The sequence below is a fragment of the Merops nubicus genome, unplaced genomic scaffold (assembly GCF_000691845.1).
Source record: "Merops nubicus isolate BGI_N331 unplaced genomic scaffold, ASM69184v1 scaffold52846, whole genome shotgun sequence".
Taxonomy (NCBI): domain Eukaryota; kingdom Metazoa; phylum Chordata; class Aves; order Coraciiformes; family Meropidae; genus Merops; species Merops nubicus.
Genome location: NW_008614019.1, coordinates 1 through 20,577, shown reverse-complemented (window position 1 = coordinate 20,577; position 20,577 = coordinate 1). Strand labels below are relative to the sequence as shown.

General features: G+C 40.0%; 1 protein-coding gene across 3 annotated transcripts; it reads right to left on the bottom strand.

Moving 5' to 3' along the window:
• Positions 1-10,760: 10,760 nt before the first annotated feature.
• Positions 10,761-19,876, bottom strand: RBMX (RNA binding motif protein, X-linked). 3 transcript variants are annotated; one of them, XM_008942055.1, is made up of 8 exons: positions 19,751-19,876; positions 19,451-19,557; positions 13,925-14,096; positions 12,725-12,841; positions 12,281-12,395; positions 12,037-12,162; positions 11,857-11,960; positions 10,761-11,371 (listed from the first exon to the last, which is right to left on the bottom strand). In XM_008942055.1, the coding sequence occupies exons 1-8, from the start codon at positions 19,857-19,859 to the stop codon at positions 11,064-11,066; spliced, it is 1,158 nt and encodes a 385-aa protein (XP_008940303.1). In that variant the 5' UTR covers positions 19,860-19,876; the 3' UTR covers positions 10,761-11,063. The 3 variants fall into 3 exon arrangements, with proteins under 3 accessions (XP_008940303.1, XP_008940302.1, XP_008940304.1); XM_008942054.1 differs by having other exon boundaries at positions 11,857-11,945; positions 12,725-12,861; positions 13,921-14,096; positions 19,751-19,873; XM_008942056.1 differs by having other exon boundaries at positions 11,857-11,945; positions 13,964-14,096; positions 19,751-19,873.
• Positions 19,877-20,577: the final 701 nt, after the last annotated feature.

Here is a 20,577-nt window from a genome sequence, read left to right as displayed (position 1 = left end):
AATTTTCATTTCGCTGCAAAATTTGAACTCAAGCTTTAGAGATTTGAGCTTTTAATCAGCCTTTTAGGTCTCCTTTCACAGCACCCAAGACAGGGGCAACCATCTGAGCACTAGGGAAGTTACTGAAGGGTCAGAATATTTTGCAGGTTAAGTAGGTTATAAATCAGAACAAAAAAAGAAGTCAGAAACCTTTTCTTAAATTAAAACCAAGGAAGAAAAGGCACAAAGAGGATCAGAGCAATACCCAGAGCTGGACACACAATGTTACCTGAAAATTGTGGAGTGTGATGGCAATATTGCAGAACTGGCTTTCAAAACTGAGATGTGGAAGCACAACAGCTGAGAACTGTTACCTTGTCCTATCTTTTTGATGTTTAAGACTCCTATTTTTTAATATTTTCCACTCCAACCATTATTAGTTTTTAAACAGAAAAATAAACTTGCTGAAAAATGGAGGAAATCACATGGTCAGTACCAGAAGACTGGCAACAACTGATTTCTGATGTGATAGACCTTCAGTGATTCTATATATATCTGCTTTTAAAACTGGGCTGCTGCAGCAGGCTCTGAGAAATGCATTACTGGGAAACAACAGGCAAGTGAAATAGTTCTGGAATGAGCAAATTTTCATGCTGCTTAGCTAAAAAACTCTGAAGAGAAGAAAGTCTCTCTCTGCTCGTTTAGACCTTCAAATGAAAAGAGCAAAACCAGAGCTATCATGAGTTGGGCTTTTCTCAGGGTGGTGCAGGAATATTGTGTAAGTGCCCAAGGATGCTGTCCCTGCTTCTGGCAGGAATTGTTTTCAGAATTATTTTTTTTCCACAATGTTGAGCATATTTCAAATGAGACAGTGACAGCTCTTAGTTACAGTTTCTTTTTTACTGTAGGAATTTAAGTGTGATGCAGAAGTCTTTACATATGAAATCCATATGCACATAGTAAAAAAGGTGATGGCAAAATTAGCTGAACTCTTAAGTGATTCATTTAGACTCTGATCTTGCAAATAGGAGCTATGCTTTAGAATAAGAATCATCATATAGATAGGATCAGGAATAGCCACTGAAAAGGGGTCTTTTGTCTTCATTAGGATTATTTTTATGTCTAAGGAGCAACTTAATATTATGTGTTTGGCAGAATATCACACAACATTTGCAAGGGGATGAAAAACACTGCAGTATTAAGAATATTTCAGCTCCGTATTAAAGCCAGGCTAAAACCTGCAATCCCTTCTAATAATGAAAAAAAAAAAAAGCAAACAGGTCCACACTGCTTAACTCTGTTGAGACAAACCTCCTGGCTCTGCTGCACGTCTTCCTATCTGACCATTTCGGTTTGTTTCAGAAGATGAGCAGGAGTCTGTTAAGCTCACAGTCAATGGAGTTCATTTCCAAATTCGCCAGACAGAATATTAATTTGGCCATGCTCTAATTTATGTTATGAATACAGAAGATGAGGAATGACTACCGATTTTGTCCCTCTGTATCTGGCTTCTTTTCATAAGGCTGATTAAACACGCATGTTGTGACAATGAAAGAAAGGATCTAAGTTGACTTACCTCCACTTTAAGGAGTGCACAGCCTTTCAAGAACTCTTGAATATTACTGATGCAATCAGCTTCATTTTTAGGCTCCAGGCAATACTAAAGAAAGAAAATCCACTGAGATCATTGCGTTACCTTCTGTATAGCCTCTATTCAGAAGGCCTGCATGAATATTGACATGTGCGTTTTATACTGAATTAGGGAAGCTTCTTAAGGGGGCGGATGGGGGTGGCAGGCAAGCTGTCGAAGCAGGAAGAAAAGTGCCACTGGAGGAAGTGATGCATACAGCGAAATGGTCGGCATCTTGTTTTGAATGTCAACAGATGACAGTGCCCCAAGTGACAGTGGGAAATTGATGACCTCTAAGAACACACTGCCCCCAGCCATCACATACAAGCAAAAGATAAGAAGCTAGCAAAACTGATTTTTTTTGTGTAATAAACAAAGGCTCCTGTTTTACAGGGTGGAGAACCAGTTGTGTTTTTTCTTTTTTTATTAAACAGCTTCTCTTCTGTGTTGCCATTTCCTATCTCTCATTGGACTCCTTCCCGTTTTTTCTCCTGCAGTTACTTATCACACTTTTGGACTGTCTGATATATGCCTTGTAAATCTGTAATAGGAGGTACTCGCATGGCTTAAATGGCTTCAGTACCGATGGATTTGCTGGCCTTGGGACAGTTCAGGATGGCATGGATAAAAGGTTTATTATTTATTCCGAACCCAATCTACTTCTCTAGCACATTTCCTAACAAAGTATTTTACAGTAAGAGTTCTGAAAGAGTGAATGCATTTAGAGTTGTAATTAACGACATTTACATGAATACAGGCAATCTGCACATACTTCTATTCAAAACCAAGATATTTTGATCTCTGGTAGGCCCAGTCTTTCCTGCCACTGAATGAATACATGTAACTCGGTCAACTGGAACCCTTTGGGGTTTTCTTCTGGTTGGAGAGACAAAATCAAGGAACTAGAGCTACAACTGTACTTTGCCCTCCATTAGATACTAGTAGCTGAAATGTAATCTCTCTCTCTCATGCTCCTTGCTTGTCTTAGTCACCAAAGAAAATGGTACCTCGAAATGACCAGGGCAGTATTTTATTGCTCAGTCCTCTGGTTTCAGGCTAGCAGAATACATCTTAAAGAGTTACCTTTTCTGCAGATCCCGGAAGAAGTCGATTAATGAGTTTACAAAGCACAGTTCCATCTTTCAGAGAAGTTTTCAGGAACTCCTCTGGATCATCTATGATTTTCTTAGGGGAATTTAGAACTCCTAGGGAGATGAGCCACGTTACAGTTTGTTCCTCAGGATTCATCGCGGAGCGTTCTGCCGCCAGCGCAGTGCTGTGCAGCAGCCTGCTGGAGCCCACATCCGTGATTACATCTTCCTGCCTCTGCTGCTGCTTGCAGAGCTCAACTGTGAAACTACTTTTTTTTTTTCTCAGCACAGAAACTCATCAAACCTTACAAACCAGAAGTACTGTTAGTCTATCGTAAGAAACTTTTTTTTTTTTAGAAAAAATAAAAGTTTCTAGCGCTGTTACTTTAAAGAGTGAAAGCTGTCGACAAAACAACACGTTTTCAACATTATTGAAAATTTTGTATGGATACTTTTTCCACCAAGCAGATCTTACCTAGTGACTTCCTCCTTGTGGCAGCTCGCATCCCATCATCTGGTAAACTTGGTCTTAGCTTGTGGCTGTTGCCCCAAGTAAATTTGTCTTTAGTCCTGTAAATAATTAAGTGTTTGAAGCATTAAAATTGAACTTCACACAAAAGATGATTGGGGGGAAATGTCACACTAACTTTAAATAAGCATTTTTAATGTGGAAAACCTAGTCATGAAAATTGCCTTTTATACTAGTTTTCTATTGTCAAGATCTGATTTTTGAAAATAAATTCCAATCATGCACTTTATATAGGAAAGATTCAGTTTTTCAACTCATTATATAAGAAGTGCACATGCAATCCAAAATGTTGTTTTGGAAGATAGTATCTCAAAACAAACATCCGGGTACCTTAGGAACTTTTAGAAAAGTTACTAAATTCATCATCTAAAGCTGAGCATGAAAATTCCCAACTATTTCACTTGTCCTGTTAGAATATCCCTTTCCACTAGCTCTTCAGGATCTGTTGTGTGGAGCAGTATCAGTTTTTCACCCTGCTCTGGGGCAGTATTAACCATCACTACCGACTCCAACAATTTAGAAATGTCCAGTCATCTTGCCATTTTCTTCTCCTTTTTACCTGTCCTTTAACCAGAACAGAAGGAAATTGAAGTAATTGTTTGCTTCAATGGTGCCAAAGCTGGAGCGTCATGGATTGAAGCAATACAACAGGAACAAATTACCCTACAGACCAGAATTTCTCAGTGACAATATTCTGAGCCAACTCCTAACCCTGTTGCTTGAAGCAACTGTGTTCAAGACATCAGTGCTCTCAAGCTGCTCTGGCTGGTCATTGAAATTCAAGGGGAAATGGAACAGGAAGATAAATTACGTACAATAAACATGCATAGTTTTTTGCCTCTACATTCCAGGTTTTATGACTGGTACTGAACCTACGTGAGGAGCATTTTTAGCAGCCACCACTAAGAAATCAGAACTGCCCTTTCAGGCTTTTGAGGACATGGGGATGAGTTCCAGCTCTCCGTTGTGGAAATACTGGTAATGTGGAGCTGCAGCAAGTGTGAACGATAAAGCTGGCTGAAGCTCCACCACAGACCCATTGCCATCTGGTGAGGTACATCTACAACTACCCATATGTGTGCAAAACATTTCAATTTATGACTAATTAAAAGAACTTCAGTTTTTTTTTTTCCTTTTTCCAGTTCTCATGAGCACAACTATTCTGTAGCATTGAGTACTTGCAGTGTCCGTGTCCGTAGCTTGCTCCTTGCAGATATGTTGTAAGCGAGACAACTGCTAATGCTCATTCATCTACTGGCACACTCATCTCTGTACGACGACATCGACTGCAGCCCTCACCAGAGGACACCAGTTTCTGATGCAGAGCAAGAGGAATACTTCAAGACAGGGGGAATCACACACCCGCTTCGCTGAACTCCGCGCCATGAACCCAAAAGCAAGGCGTACCCAACCCCTCCCTCCTCTAAAGCAAACCTTTTTTGGGAAGTAGGCAGGCTTTTTCATGCCTGTTTCACACGCAGCTGTTGCAGCCAAGCAGGTGTTCATGGCTGCAGCTACAACTGAGCTAAATGAAAATACTTCCCACATCTGGAACCCTTACAACTGCTTGCAAGACCTGGAGGAACACACATAAAGCCCCCAAATTTAAGGCATTTCTGATGAGCCACCTCAAGGCCAACCTTACATCTTTCATAAAGGACCCATCTAAAAATGTTCCAGCTTGTTCACCCACCCCTATGCTATAATTAATTCTGTGGCAAACCCAGGGTATGAAGGTGTAACCACCAAGCAAGGAAGTGTTTCTGCTCTGGTCTCTGGAAGACTGTCTGGCAGGGACAAATCAAATTGTCACTCATGTCTTGCAGTCAGCCCTCACCCCCTAGCTACACGTTTCTGTTTGCAGCCTCATTTTCACCGGTGATAGCTATATTAATAACCAGTATTATTTTAAAAATAAAAGGGGATAGAGTCGTCTGTATGTAGTTATCAAAGGATTCTGATGGCATATACAGCAGCAGCAGCATCAACAGGGGCAGCCAAGAGCATTCAAAATCTCAGAAACCATTCCAGTGATTCTCCTCAGTCACTTCTTATGTAACCTGCTCTTTTTTTCTGGCAGAGTGAAAATACCCAATACAAAGATCACCACTGGAGTAATTTTCTGCTGCAGAATCTACTGATGCCTTAAGCTAGTGACTCTCAATGATGAAGTCTGAGTCAGAGCTACAGCTAATTTACATTGGTGGTACAGCCTTACAATTCAGCATTATTTGTTTTTCATAATTGGGGAGGCATCAATTTTTTTTTTGTGCGATACCTATGCTGGCATTACATTTTAGTTAGGAGCATCTGAACACCAGTACCAACTGCAAGTTACTGCTGAAAAAGAAGTCTCTTTAATATTACAGAATATTATTCTTTCTTGCAGAAGATACACTGAGACCAATCTGGAACAATAAACTTCCATCAATATGGAACACTGGTGATCTTTTCCACCACACAAGTGTTGATGAGTAAATGGTATTTTTTAAATTAAAACGCAGAAACAAACAACAAAAGCCACAATGCCTTTTTTTTTGTTTAACAGAAGTTTATTAGCCCTGGGAACTACTGCAATTCTACCCATCTGCTACATACCACCAGACTGACTACTACCATCTGCAGTCCATAACTGAATTAAAGTGATATTCTTATCCCCAAACCCAAAGGCAGTTTTAAATCCACAGACAAGGTACACATGCTTTTTCTTCCTGGGTTATACTCATTGTAAACGGAGTGTTGTTTAAATGATATCAGTTTATGTCTACCAGAGAAGTCAGTATAAACTTCATTAGCCATGATTGTTAATACTTGAGCCAACCTGAAATTAGTTTTCCACATGAAATACTGGTGCCTGAGGACTCCTCTCACATACGCTGGCACATCAACGTATATGCAAGATAAAAATGTGTCAAAACCAAGGCAAAGATCTGAAGAAAACATCTTCTTGCAAGAGCTGCGCTGATGTCTGGTGCTCTGCAAGCAGCTAGCACATACCAGAACATTAATTATTCTGGGGATTTATCGCTAATATCGTCTCAGTACATCAACACTCCCTTCCTCTCATCATCCAGACAGCCTGGACAATTATAGAACTGTTAATGGAAAAATACAGTACAACTTTTCACTGTTTCTTGGTGAAGAAGAATTTGCAATCATTTAGCCCTCTGTCTTTCAGAGGCCTAGAACTTGCTTTTATGTAACTTGCTCTTTTTTTCAGCATGAGCAGAAAGCGCCCCATGTGAAAGGGCAACCCCGAGGGATTTTTCTGCTGCAATCTACTGACGCATGTAAACCGATGGAAAAAAAGGCTCACTCTTGACTGCTGAAAGATGTTAGCCAGGAGAATTTTTTTTAAATCCAAGAGATCAGTAGTGCTACTTTCAAAGGCAACTCCTGAAGAATAACACAACCCTCTAAAGCCAGCAGTAACACCCCACTCGGAAGCCCAGCTTTATCAGTTGCACTTCACGATCCTCCGACTTTCCAGCGCGTGTCCACTGCTGCACTGCCACCTCTCCTCACCAGGACTGGAAAAAGGAAAAGCAAGTCAGTACACCCCAGAAACCAAGAGACAAAAAAGCTAAATCCTTGTGGCTTTATACACACGATGCATAGATTTGGATTACATTCCATTTGTTTCAACAGCATGAAAATACATCTATAGCTAACTACAATGCCCAGAAGAACCTGAGGACTACTCAGATCAATGCACTGTCTCTGGAGCAGGTACTAAGTAAAGCCTCAGTAACTCTTGTGCACATGGCTCCTCCAAACTCTGCCTACCACCAAATCCCACTAGCTTTTGAACACCTCAAACAGGGTACTTGGGAGTCCTGAATAAGCTGGTATATACACTGGTACTAATCTGTACATAATTGTATTAGAAATGAAAAGTTTTATTTAAACTCAAATAAATGATAAATAAATCATCAAGAGAGGGTGAACAGCTTGCTGAATTAGTAGAATTACATCCTTAATTTTGATGAAGTTATTAATACCGTTCCTGCTCTGAGTTATGTTCCATTTACTGCTCCCTAAACTAACTTTGGCATCATGTCTGCTAAGAATCTGCAAATGTTTGCAAGCTGCAGAGTAGGCTGAAAGTGTGCTTTTATTTTTAATAACTTTATTCATTCAAACACGGCCCACTACCACCAGTAAGCAACAAAACAGATCCGGTGCACTGAGAAAAAAAACCAGTTTTTCCAGGAGAGAGGAGCTCTCTCACTTGCCAAGAATAATGAACTTTCAGCTTCCAGAGAATTGCAGAGAACTGAAAAGCACACATGAAAATGCTGGAAACTGAAACAAACTATACAACCACTTGGCAAAACCTGTTAATGTTGCCTAGGACACTGCATATTAAAGACATTATTCCATATTATTACAGGATTCATGATCTGGATCAACCTCAAACTATAAATTTAAAATCTGTCTCCTAAGTTTTTGCAGTTTGGTGGGGGAGTGAGGCTGAAGAGCTTACTTTTAGACCTATTTCCCTAATCCATTGTGGTCTCATACTACTGACATCGGTGAACTTTGACTGATTTTAACCTGTATTTCAAACTAGGTCCTTTCCAGTAGGATTTGTGATTTAACTGTTCCAACAGTCACACTGAAGAGGAACATGAAGGTAAGGAAAGCAAACACTTTTTTGTTGGTTGAAATTTTATCGAGTGACAGAAAAACAGAATTGCCAGCTGGTCAGGTAATAGCTTTTATTTTATTTAACTTCTTGCTTTGGCTCAGAACAGAAAATACTTGCTTCTGCATTTGATCTGAAATACAACCCAGTATCCTGAAATAAAAGTAGACTTTTTCTTCTTTATCAAGGTTAGGACAGCAATTTATCCAGATTACTTACAAAGCACTACTGGCGTATTGTGATAAAGGCAGCACAGAGCTATTGAGCTGCTGTTCCCAAGACTCTAAAAAGAGTAATTCATAAAACAACTGAGATTACAAACATCCAACAGAACCTATCCTCCGCACAAGAAGGAAATTCCCTGGTATCAGTGTCCATGTGTCAGATAAATGCTGTACCAGCTACAGCTCTTTATTTAAACCATTTCAAAGGTTCCTCTCAATGGCAGTATTTGAAACCAATGGCAAAACATATTTTTACAGAGCACTTTGAAAACAAATTTAAAAATTACATTCAAAGCACAGACAGTTCTTAGATAAATACTTTGCTTGGAAAAGGGATTTGTCCTTCCCTCTGTACTAGACTGTAAGTGATTTGCACACATTAAGAATTTTTTAACAATTATTTAATATCAATGTTTTCTGAAAAGCTGTATCAGCATGACAGCCACTACCATTTTCTTTTTTTTGCTGGCAAGCTATCAGAGAACAGAAGAGGCAGTTGCTCTTCCACAGAAAGTCTGAAGACAGCTGCTCCTACATGTACTTGAAAAATAGTTTTAGTAGGATAGACTTCGAAGTCATGAAACACAGCTGACCTACAGTTTTAAACTACTCTGGAGATGTCTGTAAACCTGATTTAATCCAAGGACCTCTACGGAGATTAATTCATAATCAAAGATTATGCTCAGCATAATTAAACTGCATGTTCTGCAAATTTAACAAAACTGATTATATGTCTGTACTGACATTTATTACCTAGATTTTTATGGTCTGGCCTTAAAAAGATTCCTAGACTAAGCACTCTCCACAGTATGATTTATTAAAAGTACATCTGTAATTGTACTTTATGCTCAGCTGTACCCAAATGGGACCAAATTCTGCTAAGTCTTTCACTGTTATTCCTAACTTGGTATGCTTAAAAACCTACTTAAACATCCTCCTCCAAAATTAAAGTTGAAAATATTTAGCCGTGAAGAACATCCATCCAAATCTATCAACATGGAATCTTCTTCCTTCCAGGTATTACACTAACATAGTATTTACCTTATCTATTGTCACGGGCACTGCTCAGCTCTGCCGTCAACACAGACCGATCAGCATGACTTCAGCAGCATCCTCTAAAAGTTATCACCCTGCAAGCAAGAGAAGATAGAGCAAATTGAGAAGAGTACATTTTACAGCACAAGCCAACCTATAGTGCTTCCCCCCATCTCAGAAAAGACACAACCTTGGATTTGCAGATTACTCTGTTGCAAGTTTTACTACTTTTCTTTTAAGAGGTGGAGGATTCACTGGCTTGGAATGGACTGGACTGGCTTAGTGACAGGTTGCATGGCTTATGGATTCTCATTCCTTTTCAATGGTGCATTGCCATGTTAAATCCATAAGTTGAATGACAAAATTTACTGAGGGTTAAACAGTAGTACAAAGCTTTTGGGTTTGTGGTTTGTTTTTTTTTTGGTTTTTTTTTTTAGTTGCAGATCTTCGTGTCTACTACATTCAAGAGCATCGTTTGAACTTCATGGCTTTACCCGAGTCGTAAGAACTTGCCACAGGTTCTGCCACACGTACCAGATATCCCTGTAATGCAGTGTCAAACTACAGAGTCAGGCATCCAACTAAACGTCAAGTTTGCAATGGCTTGCTTCAAACTCCCAACAGCCGAGCTGGTATTTGTCAATCTAAACCAATTCCTCATTTCACAAGACTTTAATTTTGTTAAAATATAGTATATGCAGCCTCTTTAAGCATCTTCATTGAGATACTGGGCACAAAATACCCCCTCCCAACCCTACTTGGCAATATTGTCTACAGCAAGCTGCATTATGTCTTTATTTTCAAAATTGGTGCCATAAATGCTTTTATCCAAGAAGAAATGTTGAATTTGGAGAACTTCTAATGTATTGTAGTATTTCTTTTCTTTTAATTTTAAAATCTAGACAGCACTTCCATTGCCATGACGTGCAGCTTTTCTTACTGTACTAGAGGAAGATAACTTGGTTCAATTTTGACTTAGACTGAAAAACTGGTTTGCTTTGCTTACCATCTTTGCTGTTTCACAGGCATTTGATGCTTTAAATCAGCTGTGGAATGCTGAAAGATTCACTTGTTTTTATGAAGCCATAAGCCTTTGAGAAGTTGGAGAGAAAGACTTCTTTGCTTATCTTATTTTCTCCTTTGGAAACAAAGATGTTCCTTTAAAAGTGAAACACTACAGAGTTGCAAAAATTTGAAACAGTATGAGTAAGCATCGTTTTGCAGCTTCTTTGATGGAATTGGTCAATTTTTTTTTTATTTTTACAGTATTCTGTAGCTGACTTACATGTACATGACTTATTTGGAAGGGAGATCTTTTCAACTCCCTACATAACAGTAGGAAGGCCTAATATCCACTTGCTTTTTCAGTTAAGCGAATGAATATCCTCTATTTTTCTTTACACAAGGATTTGAAGGCATTTTTGTACTGGAAACACTAAGTTCAAATTCTAGGCACAACTGAACTTTGTGTGGAATAGCCCCACCACCCTCCAATCACAAGCAATACTTTGGGAATGAGATGCTGATCATGTAGAACAATCCATCTCCATGTTAGATGGTTAGATGTTGTGTGGAAGGTCTTAAGAACCGCTTGTTCCATTCATGAGGAAAATCAGATGGGAAGTGTGGCATTTCAGGGAAACTTTACTTTGAAAATTACAACACTAGTACACAGCTCAAGTTTTATACATTTAACATCTGCTTTTCGAAAGAAATGTTAACAATTTTGAAATGAAACTAAACATTGGTTTAACTTTTCCTCACAAAAGCATAAAAGTCATGGAGGGGAAAACTTAACAGGCAACAATAAAAAAAGGTAAAAACAACTTTTCCTTTTAGTAGTCCTCTGGTAGTAAAGATAGAACAACTTCCACTTTTCTTTTTTTTGGGAAGTAATCTGTCTTGGTCCAAAAGTTTAAGAGTGTTTTTAGTATCTGCTTCTGCCTCCACCTCTATCGGATCTGCTTCCACCACGGCCACCACCTCTGGGTGCTCCGCGGCTTGAACTACTGTAAGAATCACGAGGAGGTGGATAGCCCCTTTCCATGGATGGGGGAAGACCCCTGTCTTGTCTTCCGACACGATCACGGCCACTTGAGTAGACATCACTTCTGCTGCTTGAGTAACTTTCTCGGCTTCCATATCCATCTCGTGTGCTGCCGTAATCATCATACCGACTGCTTCCACCATAAGATGGCGGGGGCCCTCGTGCAGGTGGAGCACTACGTGAGTTACCTGCAGGGTCAATGGTCAGGTAATATGGCAACACCATAAGTTATATAGAACAATTTCAATCTGAATTTTACAGAATTGCTGTATTTAAATGTTTACTGCTACTCTTTAGTATGTATTGAGATGCTCTTAATTTAATCTGCCACATTAATGGTAAAAGTGGGGATTGCATATCAGGCAGTGAGTGGATTTAAAGACTCTGAAGAAATGAAGACGGTGTTTATGCAGGCAGGCTCTTTACTGGGCATTCCAGCTTGTTATTTTAGAGAAGAAACTCAGCCACATTTTCCAGAGATAGTTGCAATTCTCAACTGTAGACTTTGCTTCTTTAGCTTATTTAACAAGATGACCAAATAACCAAAAACTGCACTTTCACTGCAGGGGAAAAAAAGTGCGCAGCTTCCCCCTAAAACATGAGCGACCTAGTAAAAGTCAGATTTTATGACACTTGTGCAGATTACTACATGAGCCTCAAAATGGGTTCTTACCATAACTCTCATACGAATCTCTGTAGGAGCCTCCGCTGGGATGATCCGAGTAGTCTCTGTCACGTCCCCCACCGTATCCATCACGATCGCTATAGGAGGAAAGACTACTAAGACTTAGTACAGATCAGTGAGATCACAGCAAGAATAGAAGGACGGGGAGAAAAATCCAACAGTAGGTACCTATATCCCCGAGAGGGGTACTCGTCACGTGAGCTGGAATGACCGTAGTCACGATAGGCGTAGTCTCGTGGAGGGGGCGCGTAGTCCCGCGTATCCCTGGAACTGGGATAATCTCTGCTTGAGTAACTACAAAAGAACGAGAATTGGGATGTCAGCCACAGGTCACGCCTCAAAAGATCAGGGACAAAATCCTTCTCTGAATTAAAAAAAAAAAAAGCCAAACTAAATGAGTAGTAGGATTTACCCGTCTTTTGTGCTGTAGCCATCATCTCTTGGAGACATGTAGACATCTCTCCGCGATGGCATCGGCTCTCTGCGTGGAGGACCCCCGTAACTGTCTCTTCCGCGGGACACGGGAGCTTCAGAGAAACAATCCAAGTTTAACTGCATTACCCTTCGGCCACACAGAAGGCTCCCCAAGGTATGGCAGCATTAGCAGACTGTTCACAGCTGTCTGCATTTATAATACCTGACACTTCTTGTACTCTTTTAAAGGAGCACTAGAAGGACCATGCTCATCAAATTGCACCAAATTTTTCCAAACAGCCACCAAATGATATTGTTATGAAGTGACAAATTAGAAAAACAACACTAATTCAACAATTAGAATTAGTAATTTGCAACAGCTCCTGAAGAAAGACTACAGTTCTACAGCTGACTAAGCAAAGTAACTGAGGGAGGTCCTTACCTCTTCCTCCCATGCTACTGCTACGCACTGGTCCTGAAGGTGCAGATCTTTTAGGTGGAGGGCCTCCACTTCGTGGAGGTGGACCTCTCTTCATAGGAAGTGGCCCTCGAGAAGACCCTAGGAGGATAAGCCATGAACTAACTTGTTATTTGTGTGATATTCACCTGTATGCTCCTAAAACCTGAACTGAAATAAGCTACGCACTGTTATTGCCACTATGTGATCAAGAATAAACCTCTACATTTAGACCTCAAAGCCTTCTCTTGTGTTTTGGCAACTACTAGATACTACTGGCAGAACTAAGAGCCCACCAAGCTAACCTTCCATAGCCTAGAATCCTGTCCAGAACTGTCTTTGAGAACTTATCCAAAAGCCACAGAGTGTGACACAAGGGTGAAAGACAGCTGATATCTGTTATCAGTCACAGCTTTTATGCTCCACAAGCTACTGTTCTCAGAAGACAAGAGCCACCTGGGAAGATGTACTACAGAAGATCCTACATAGAGAGGGAATAGAGGTACTACAGAGTCTGCGAAACAGACTCTTAAGACAGGAGTTTTCACTATTTCCAGGGTGGGGTTTTTTTCTGCATTACAACTTTTACTGTTACACCTCAGGTGCTGCTTTTCCTTTTAAGCAACAGTTTTGGTTTGATACTGAAGAGTCTCTGAATAAATAGCTGTATCTCACGTTAAAGAATATCCAGTATCAAGTGACATACTATTCTTCCACTTCAGAAAGCTGCAACATCACAATATTTTATAACGAACAAGGCTTAGTGTCCCTGACTCCCACTATGATCTGGAAGGATCAATCCTAGAATTTACTAAGTTTAGACCTCTTGCTAGTAAGAATGAAAGGCAGTTCCCATTCCCTGGTGGAATAGAATCGCTTTTTCAACGTGAATACCAGAAAGCTTCCTTTCTCACGTGCAGGGCAGGAGTTTTGCTTTTCTTTCATAGCCAAAAGTCAAGTGGAGTGTTAGTTGTAGAAGGGAAATCTTCACATTTGAAAGCCTTTTAAGGTGTACTTGCCTAATGAAAAATGTGACTAAACTGCTGCGATCATATTGCATTTTATTAAAGAACAAGGAGTGCACTATTCAGCTGTTTTGACTTTTTTTCCAGTAGGATTATTGTCATCTTCCAATGGGATTGTCTTGTATGTTGTCCAAGTATATAATGAGAGGTAAATACATACCCAAGTGACTCCCTCTTGAAGGTGGTCCTCTCGCGCCACTTCCGCCTCTTCCACCTCTAAGGCCCCTGGGAGGACCTCTGCTTCGTGGAGGGGGTGGTGGCCCACGCCTACCACCACTTTCAAAGGATGGCTTGGTTGCTTGTTCCACTTTAATTGCTTTCCCATCTAATGACTAAAGAAGAAGCTGCTTTACTTACTGCTCAGTCACGTTTGTATTTCTTAAATTAAGCCCCTCTTGCTTCACTATTACAGGGCTTCCGTTTTATAAAGTTAGAGCAACTCTAGAACTTATTTCAGTCTTCAGCATTAGTCCCCATGTACTCAGCAGCACGTTGGGCCTAATTTCTACAGTACTTCATTCTTGTGATATTGATGAAAAAATATACAGAGCAGCATCAGAAAGGACTTTCAGTGAGAACACAAGTGTTCAATGATTACGGCAGCCCCATGTCATTTATTCTGGAAACGAAACATGATTTGTGATCTCCAATTTACTTTCAATTGTCACGGACTTTGGCAACAAACTAGGACTGCACCAGTGGTTACACAGGATTAAGCTGAAGGTATCTTAGCTTCAGTTGGGATTTCTGGCAATGGGGAGGCCGTTTAGTACATTTTCTTGATGTCCTGATAAGACGGTGATCACTGAAGTATTTTAGGAGTAATTTCAGCATCTACAAAGCAGACCAAGTATGATAATTCACCCCTGTTTTCTAGGTGACTGTCACAATTTACTCTATTACTTGCTTTTCCAGAGTACTTTGTGGTTTGGGTTTGGTTCAGGGGTTTTGTGTGGGTTGGGTGTTTTTATTTTTTTCCTGTTTGTGGGGAAAAAAGTGGAAGCTTTTCCTGCAATATACACCTGCAGTAACAGAACTCCACAGCCAACTACTATACCTCAAGCACGAGCAGGTGGTTAAGACATACTGAGTAACTCAGCCAAATTAATCAAATTTCTGTATGATCATTTCAGACACTACAGATTTGCTAATTATAGCTGAGCCAAGATCACAAGCTCTGCTGAAGTTAGCTTATTGCACATCTATCCTTGCAAACATGGTTTATTTGCCTTTTTTAGCAGCTAAATATTCAACTCTGCTATGACAACTAAGGATTTAGAGGCAGGAATTGTTGTTTATTGCACTTTGCTGCAATAAGAGAACAGAGTGTGACCGCTACGAATGCCTTTTTTATTCTCCACTGTAATCTAACCCTCTCTGAAATCATCCACTTTAGTAGGTCACATGTTCTGCCATCACATGGAGTTGTAGATAAAGTCTGAAAAACCTGCGTGCATATCCACAGGTCCACCATGATCCATTGTGACAAAACCAAAAACTAAGAAATACCAGCAAAGTCATATTTGCCTTGGCATTGATCAAATAGAAATTTTACACACAGGAGGTTCCTCAAAAACCCTTTTGGCATGACAAGCTGAAACATTCCAGAGGTGAACATCAGTACTCCTCAGTTTGTATTGTATTGTTTTGCTATCATTGTCATTAATCTGCCTTAGTCATCCATCTCAGAACAGGACAGTTGGCTTGAAGCTTTAAGCTCTGCCACTGTAATCACTACTGTCCTCAATTTCATGGCATATTCTTGACAACTTGTTGGAACTTTGAGACCCAACACCATTCTTCTGCTAGCATGAATTGTGAAAACCTTGATGCTAGGTCCAAGTTCTTTCCTTTTTTCTATAGGAGGTAGTTTTCCTTGAACTTCTCCTTCATTTCCTTCTGCCTTGCACTGATGCATCTTACCTAGGCAAAAGGTAGGTTTATTTTCAAACTGCTTTATGCAAGCAGTCTTTAAAAAAAGCTATGCTTCAGGTCCAAAAAGACCTTTCATTAGGTCCAAAATTTTCTTTTTGTTAACCACAAGATACTTGTCAAAGTTTAGGGACATCTTCCTTTTATAGATTCTTAGCTCAAAGAAGAAAGGTCTCATCATGCCTCACTAAAGAGATAAAACTTACACAAACCATCTCTGAGGAAGTGTTTTTTAAATGAGCCCAATGCATCAGCTGTCAGCTTGAACACTCAGTAGCTGGCATTTATAACCTTGGTTCAGAGTGTTACAGTAGCATTTTTTAGTAGGATACAGGTACCATAATGTGGAGTCACCTTGGTACTAAAAAGCAGGATAGTAATTTAAAATACAAGTCATTTAAGGATCATAATGGATCAGCAATCATAAATGCTCCTTGATATGGAATGAACAAACTATGCAGCTTTGTAAGGTGAGCCAGGGAGCCTTAACCACAGAGGACTGGAGAACTGTCCTGGCAAACTGTTCCACCTGCCAACAGAAAAGCTGAATGAAATCTGTAGTTTTGGGAGTGGGACAGAAATAAAGTATTCCAGATCAACTGCTAGAGCAACTTGCATGAAATTGCAGTTAACATTGCATAGGGCTTTCATACCCAAAGAGTAATTTTACTGTTGATGCTGCTGTGACTCCACCATTTCCAAATGTTCCTTGATGGCACACCGGGGCTTCCTTTTGCCAAATCTATTCAAGAACTGAAGATCATTTCTTATGAGGCCGAGCTTTGACATATTACATTGCTTCTTCAGAAGACCTAGAATCCCCTTCTCTGTTGATTAGAAGAAGACAATCTTCTGTAGCACCAAGTACAGTCCTGCCGGCTTGTCTGGACTGTAGTATTTGCTTCCAGCTTCTTAACACATTCCAGCTGGCTTGGCAGGTCTACACTGGAATTAAGTTTTTGGCTTGTCCTTGGATGTTCCCTCTAAGGTCATATTATTTCTTAATTATGCACTTTGTCCTCTGGACTTGAATTCAGAAGATCATGGCAACCGTCTACTGCATGGAATGACCATTACAGTCTTGGAGTGCTCATCCACACTTGTGTCCAGATAAGCATCTGCATTTCATGACCAGGATGCAGACTTCACTACCATGAAATAAGGATGTTCTTCAGGAAGGCTAGCAATTTGCTACCATAAAGTGCTGTGAACATTTCTCCTGTGATGCTCAGATATGCTAACACTGATTCAATTCTGCAGAGAAAGTAATTTAACTGAAAAATCTCCACCCCCACTCCAAAATAATTATCTCCTGACCTCTTTCCACAGGACTAAAATTAATCTTCAACAAGCAAGCTTAAACTAGTCTGTGCTTGTCCCATTTTAGAATGAAATAATTGATCCCTTTCCTTCCCCTTACCCAGAAAAGGGCAGAACACTGGATATATACATTTCATATGTTTGAAAAGCAAAAAAATCAAGTGCAGATTCACTCTTGCAGAATATAAGTCAGTCTCTTCCACTGGCTGCAGCTTTAGATTCTCTTGGAATGACAGAATGAACACCACGGTGCTGACGCAGAACTCCTCCCCTGGCTAGACAGGTCAACTAGCTCCTCTCAGTGCTTCAACTGCTTCCACAGTCTTTCCACTTCTCAGGCAATTCTCGTGAGCACTCCAATCCATCATTTCCAAAAGGACAAAGAAACTCCAAGTTGTGATTTATTCCAGTGATCTCCTCCCACTGCACACCTCAAACATTGCTCCTCCTCAGAACTAGAATGCAGTCTTTGAGGTACAAGCAGTACTTTCTGTCCAGAAGGCTTTCTGAAGATGCAGAACAAGTTCATGAAGTAATCTTGTCCCCATATTTCATATTAATGGGCAAACCAAGCCATACCAGTACAGAACTGGAACTATACGCAGCAGTTTCTAAAGGTTTACATTAAAAAAAGTTATTCTAGACCAAATCCCAAGAGAGGATGTTCTTCTAATGTGCTGTTCAGACCTCAAAGCAGATGAATATACTTTCATATTTGTAGTGTTAAGCACAGAACCCGTAAGAATGATGACCTGCCAGGCAGTGCTTTCTAGCATTTCTTGACAGTGATGCAGACAATGCATTCCAGAACATGTAGACATTACCTCAGCCACAGTCAGTCAGTCTCATTTAGCTCCTTTACTAGGCAGTACTTTCCTGAATGTTTTCAGTGTGACCAAACACATGCCACAACATTCAAGATTTAGAAGAGCCGGTGATTATTTTCAAAGGGATTGTCATTTGAAAGCTGCACTCCACAACACGTGGGATTAGCAATTGAATTTTCAGTCTGACAGTTAGTTGTTGTGCTTGATGTCACCTTATGTGAAGGTTCAGTGTAATGTTTCCTCTGAAGTAGTCAAGAACTGCAGTAAAGAAGTCTCCAGAACTATAACAAACTACACATGAACAAGTAAATTCCATAGAAAGAACACCTCTAAGGAAGTTTAGGCTGGTACAGACAGGATTTTATCCAAGCTGTCACTCTCTGCCTTTAAAAATACTAACTTGTTTAAAAAGAAATCAACTCTCCAAAGAAAGTAACACTCATTGTCATGAGGTTATCCTGAAGTACTCAGCAGCTAAGTACACACAGCAGAAAGCCTGCTGTAACCAACCAAGGAAGTTTTACTGTTTGTCTTCACTGTGAAGACAACAGCCAGCTCATTTTCTTATTCCCAAAGTGCAAATACTCATGCTTTACTTACTGACTGCAGCAACTGGCATTTGTCTTTCACTTCAATGTCTTACACTACCAAGACAAACAGCTATAAAAATCCCAAGTGTTAATTCCATCAGAATCAGTAAAGGCTTCTTCACCTCACAGTATTTCAGAGACCAAAGGCCAAGGCAGCATAACATTAACACCACCATTCAGATTATGCATGAAAGACCAGAATCTGAAATTCAAGAGAACCAAGAAGACAGCTTTCACTGCCTGAAGAGACAGCACCTCTATGAAGATAAGCAGCTGCTGGCCACTGAAGTTGCAAACTCTTATCTAGCTTTTCAAAACGCACGTCAAACCAGACACAGATCACAATAGCCTACAATCCTTCAACAAACTATCCCGGTGCTTATCTCAGAATTTTTCCTCCAAATTCCTAGGTTTCTTTTTAAAAGACAATTTACAGGCATTAAAAGACAACACACGCATTACGTTTTATTACCACTTAATGTGATGCCACTTCATTGTAGGGTGTAAACAAGCAAATTCAACTGCTGGCTAACTGCAAAGCTGTTTCACATCAACTGGCAAGATGCTCCTCATACATGCCAAGTAGATTGATGATGCAACCCACAAATGTAGGAGGTTATCTACAGATTAGCAGATAAACCCATCAGCACTCCAGTGCAGTAGGGAAGTCACATTAAACCCATGTTAAGGGAACCGTTAATTTTTTTCAGGTAAATTACTTCCCTGAAGTATGATTTACATAGTACTGCCTTCAAATATGACAAAAACATTACAGGAGACATGCAAGAATGAAGACCTGACTACTAAAAAGCCCTCCACCACCAATTGAAAAATAGAAATGAGAGAGAAAAACTGACAACTTCATGGAGACAGAGCCATTTTAACAAATTTAAAGTTATGATTTGTCTCCAGGGTCTTCTAACCCATTATCTTTTCATCTTTTATTACTAATTTGCTTCAAAGAGAACTACTGCTAGTCAGTAGCAACAGCAGCATATAATTTGTCTTAATTCCTACCTTTCCATTCATATCTCTGGCAGCATCTTTTGCATCTGCTGGACTCTCAAACGTTACAAAGGCAAATCCTCTGGACTTGTTGGTTTCACGATCTTTCATCAAAAGGACTGCAGAAGAAAAGCCACAGTTACCCCCTGCGGTAATCAGGCAACACCACCACCTTTATTTAACCTTTTAAGCTCAGAACTTCTTAGAGGACAGGAAAGCACTATCATTTCACATGATCAATGCCAAAAAAGTCATCATAGCTACGCTGTTGCTTGTTTTAGTATCTTAAAATAGAAAGCTTGTTTTTTTTACCTTCCACAATGCGTCCATATTTGCCGAATACAGCCTCAAGGGCTTTTTCATTTGTCTCTGTGTTCAGGCCCCCAATGAACAGTTTCCCAGGACGATCTGCTTCAACCATTTTGATTCGGCAAGTGACCTATTAAAAGCACAATATTGTTAACAAAACATTTAACAGAGACTTTCATATCACTTCATGGAATATAAATAATTTTCCCTCAAAATTAAAACAAAATTTTCTTTAGCAAGATGTCATTTAAGAAATATGAAGTATAACTTTTTATTCATAATTTTTACACTGAAGCAACTACAAGTTGCACTGCTTTCATTTACTTCTTCACTTTATATAGTCTGCTTCAAATAAATTGAATTTAAGAAGTGGAACCAAGCACTGTTTAGAACTCTCTTAAGATCAAGTAGTACTGGTGAATGTCAGAAGCCTTTCAGGGTTACTGTCTTTTTGTCCTCGACCGTAATCCTTACGCTCCCTCTCTAAATCCTTTCACAGATGTTTCAGTAAGTTTACTTACTATATATCAAAGCAATACAAAAATAGTAAATTCAAGGTCACTCTAGGCCAATATTCCAAATTGAGCTCATTCTTCATATGATTTAAAGTACATCGAGACTATGCTGAAGTCCTGGCCTGTACAACTTATCAACCTGAACAGCCACCAGACCATCACTGCAGCTCTACGCAGCAAGGCCACGGCCAAGACCAGGCGGGAGGGCCGCAAACACACACACGCAAAAACACCGCAACGAAGCGGAGCCGAAGACGAAGCAAAGCCTCCAAGTGCCTGGCTGGAACGGCAGCCGCAGGCCTGAGCCGAGCAGCG

Excerpts from the sequence above, each read along its gene's own strand:
- RBMX (XM_008942054.1), bottom strand. The coding sequence starts at position 19,859 with ATGGTTGAAGCAGATCGTCCTGGGAAACTGTTCATTGGGGGCCTGAAC. Across the intron at positions 14,097-19,450 it reads CCAGAGATATGAATGGAAAG|TCATTAGATGGGAAAGCAAT; the intron begins GTAGGAATTAAG and ends CTTCTTCTTTAG. Across the intron at positions 12,862-13,920 it reads AGAGGGAGTCACTTGGGTAT|TTCATGGCTTATCCTCCTAG; the intron begins GTATTTACCTCT and ends ATAACAAGTTAG.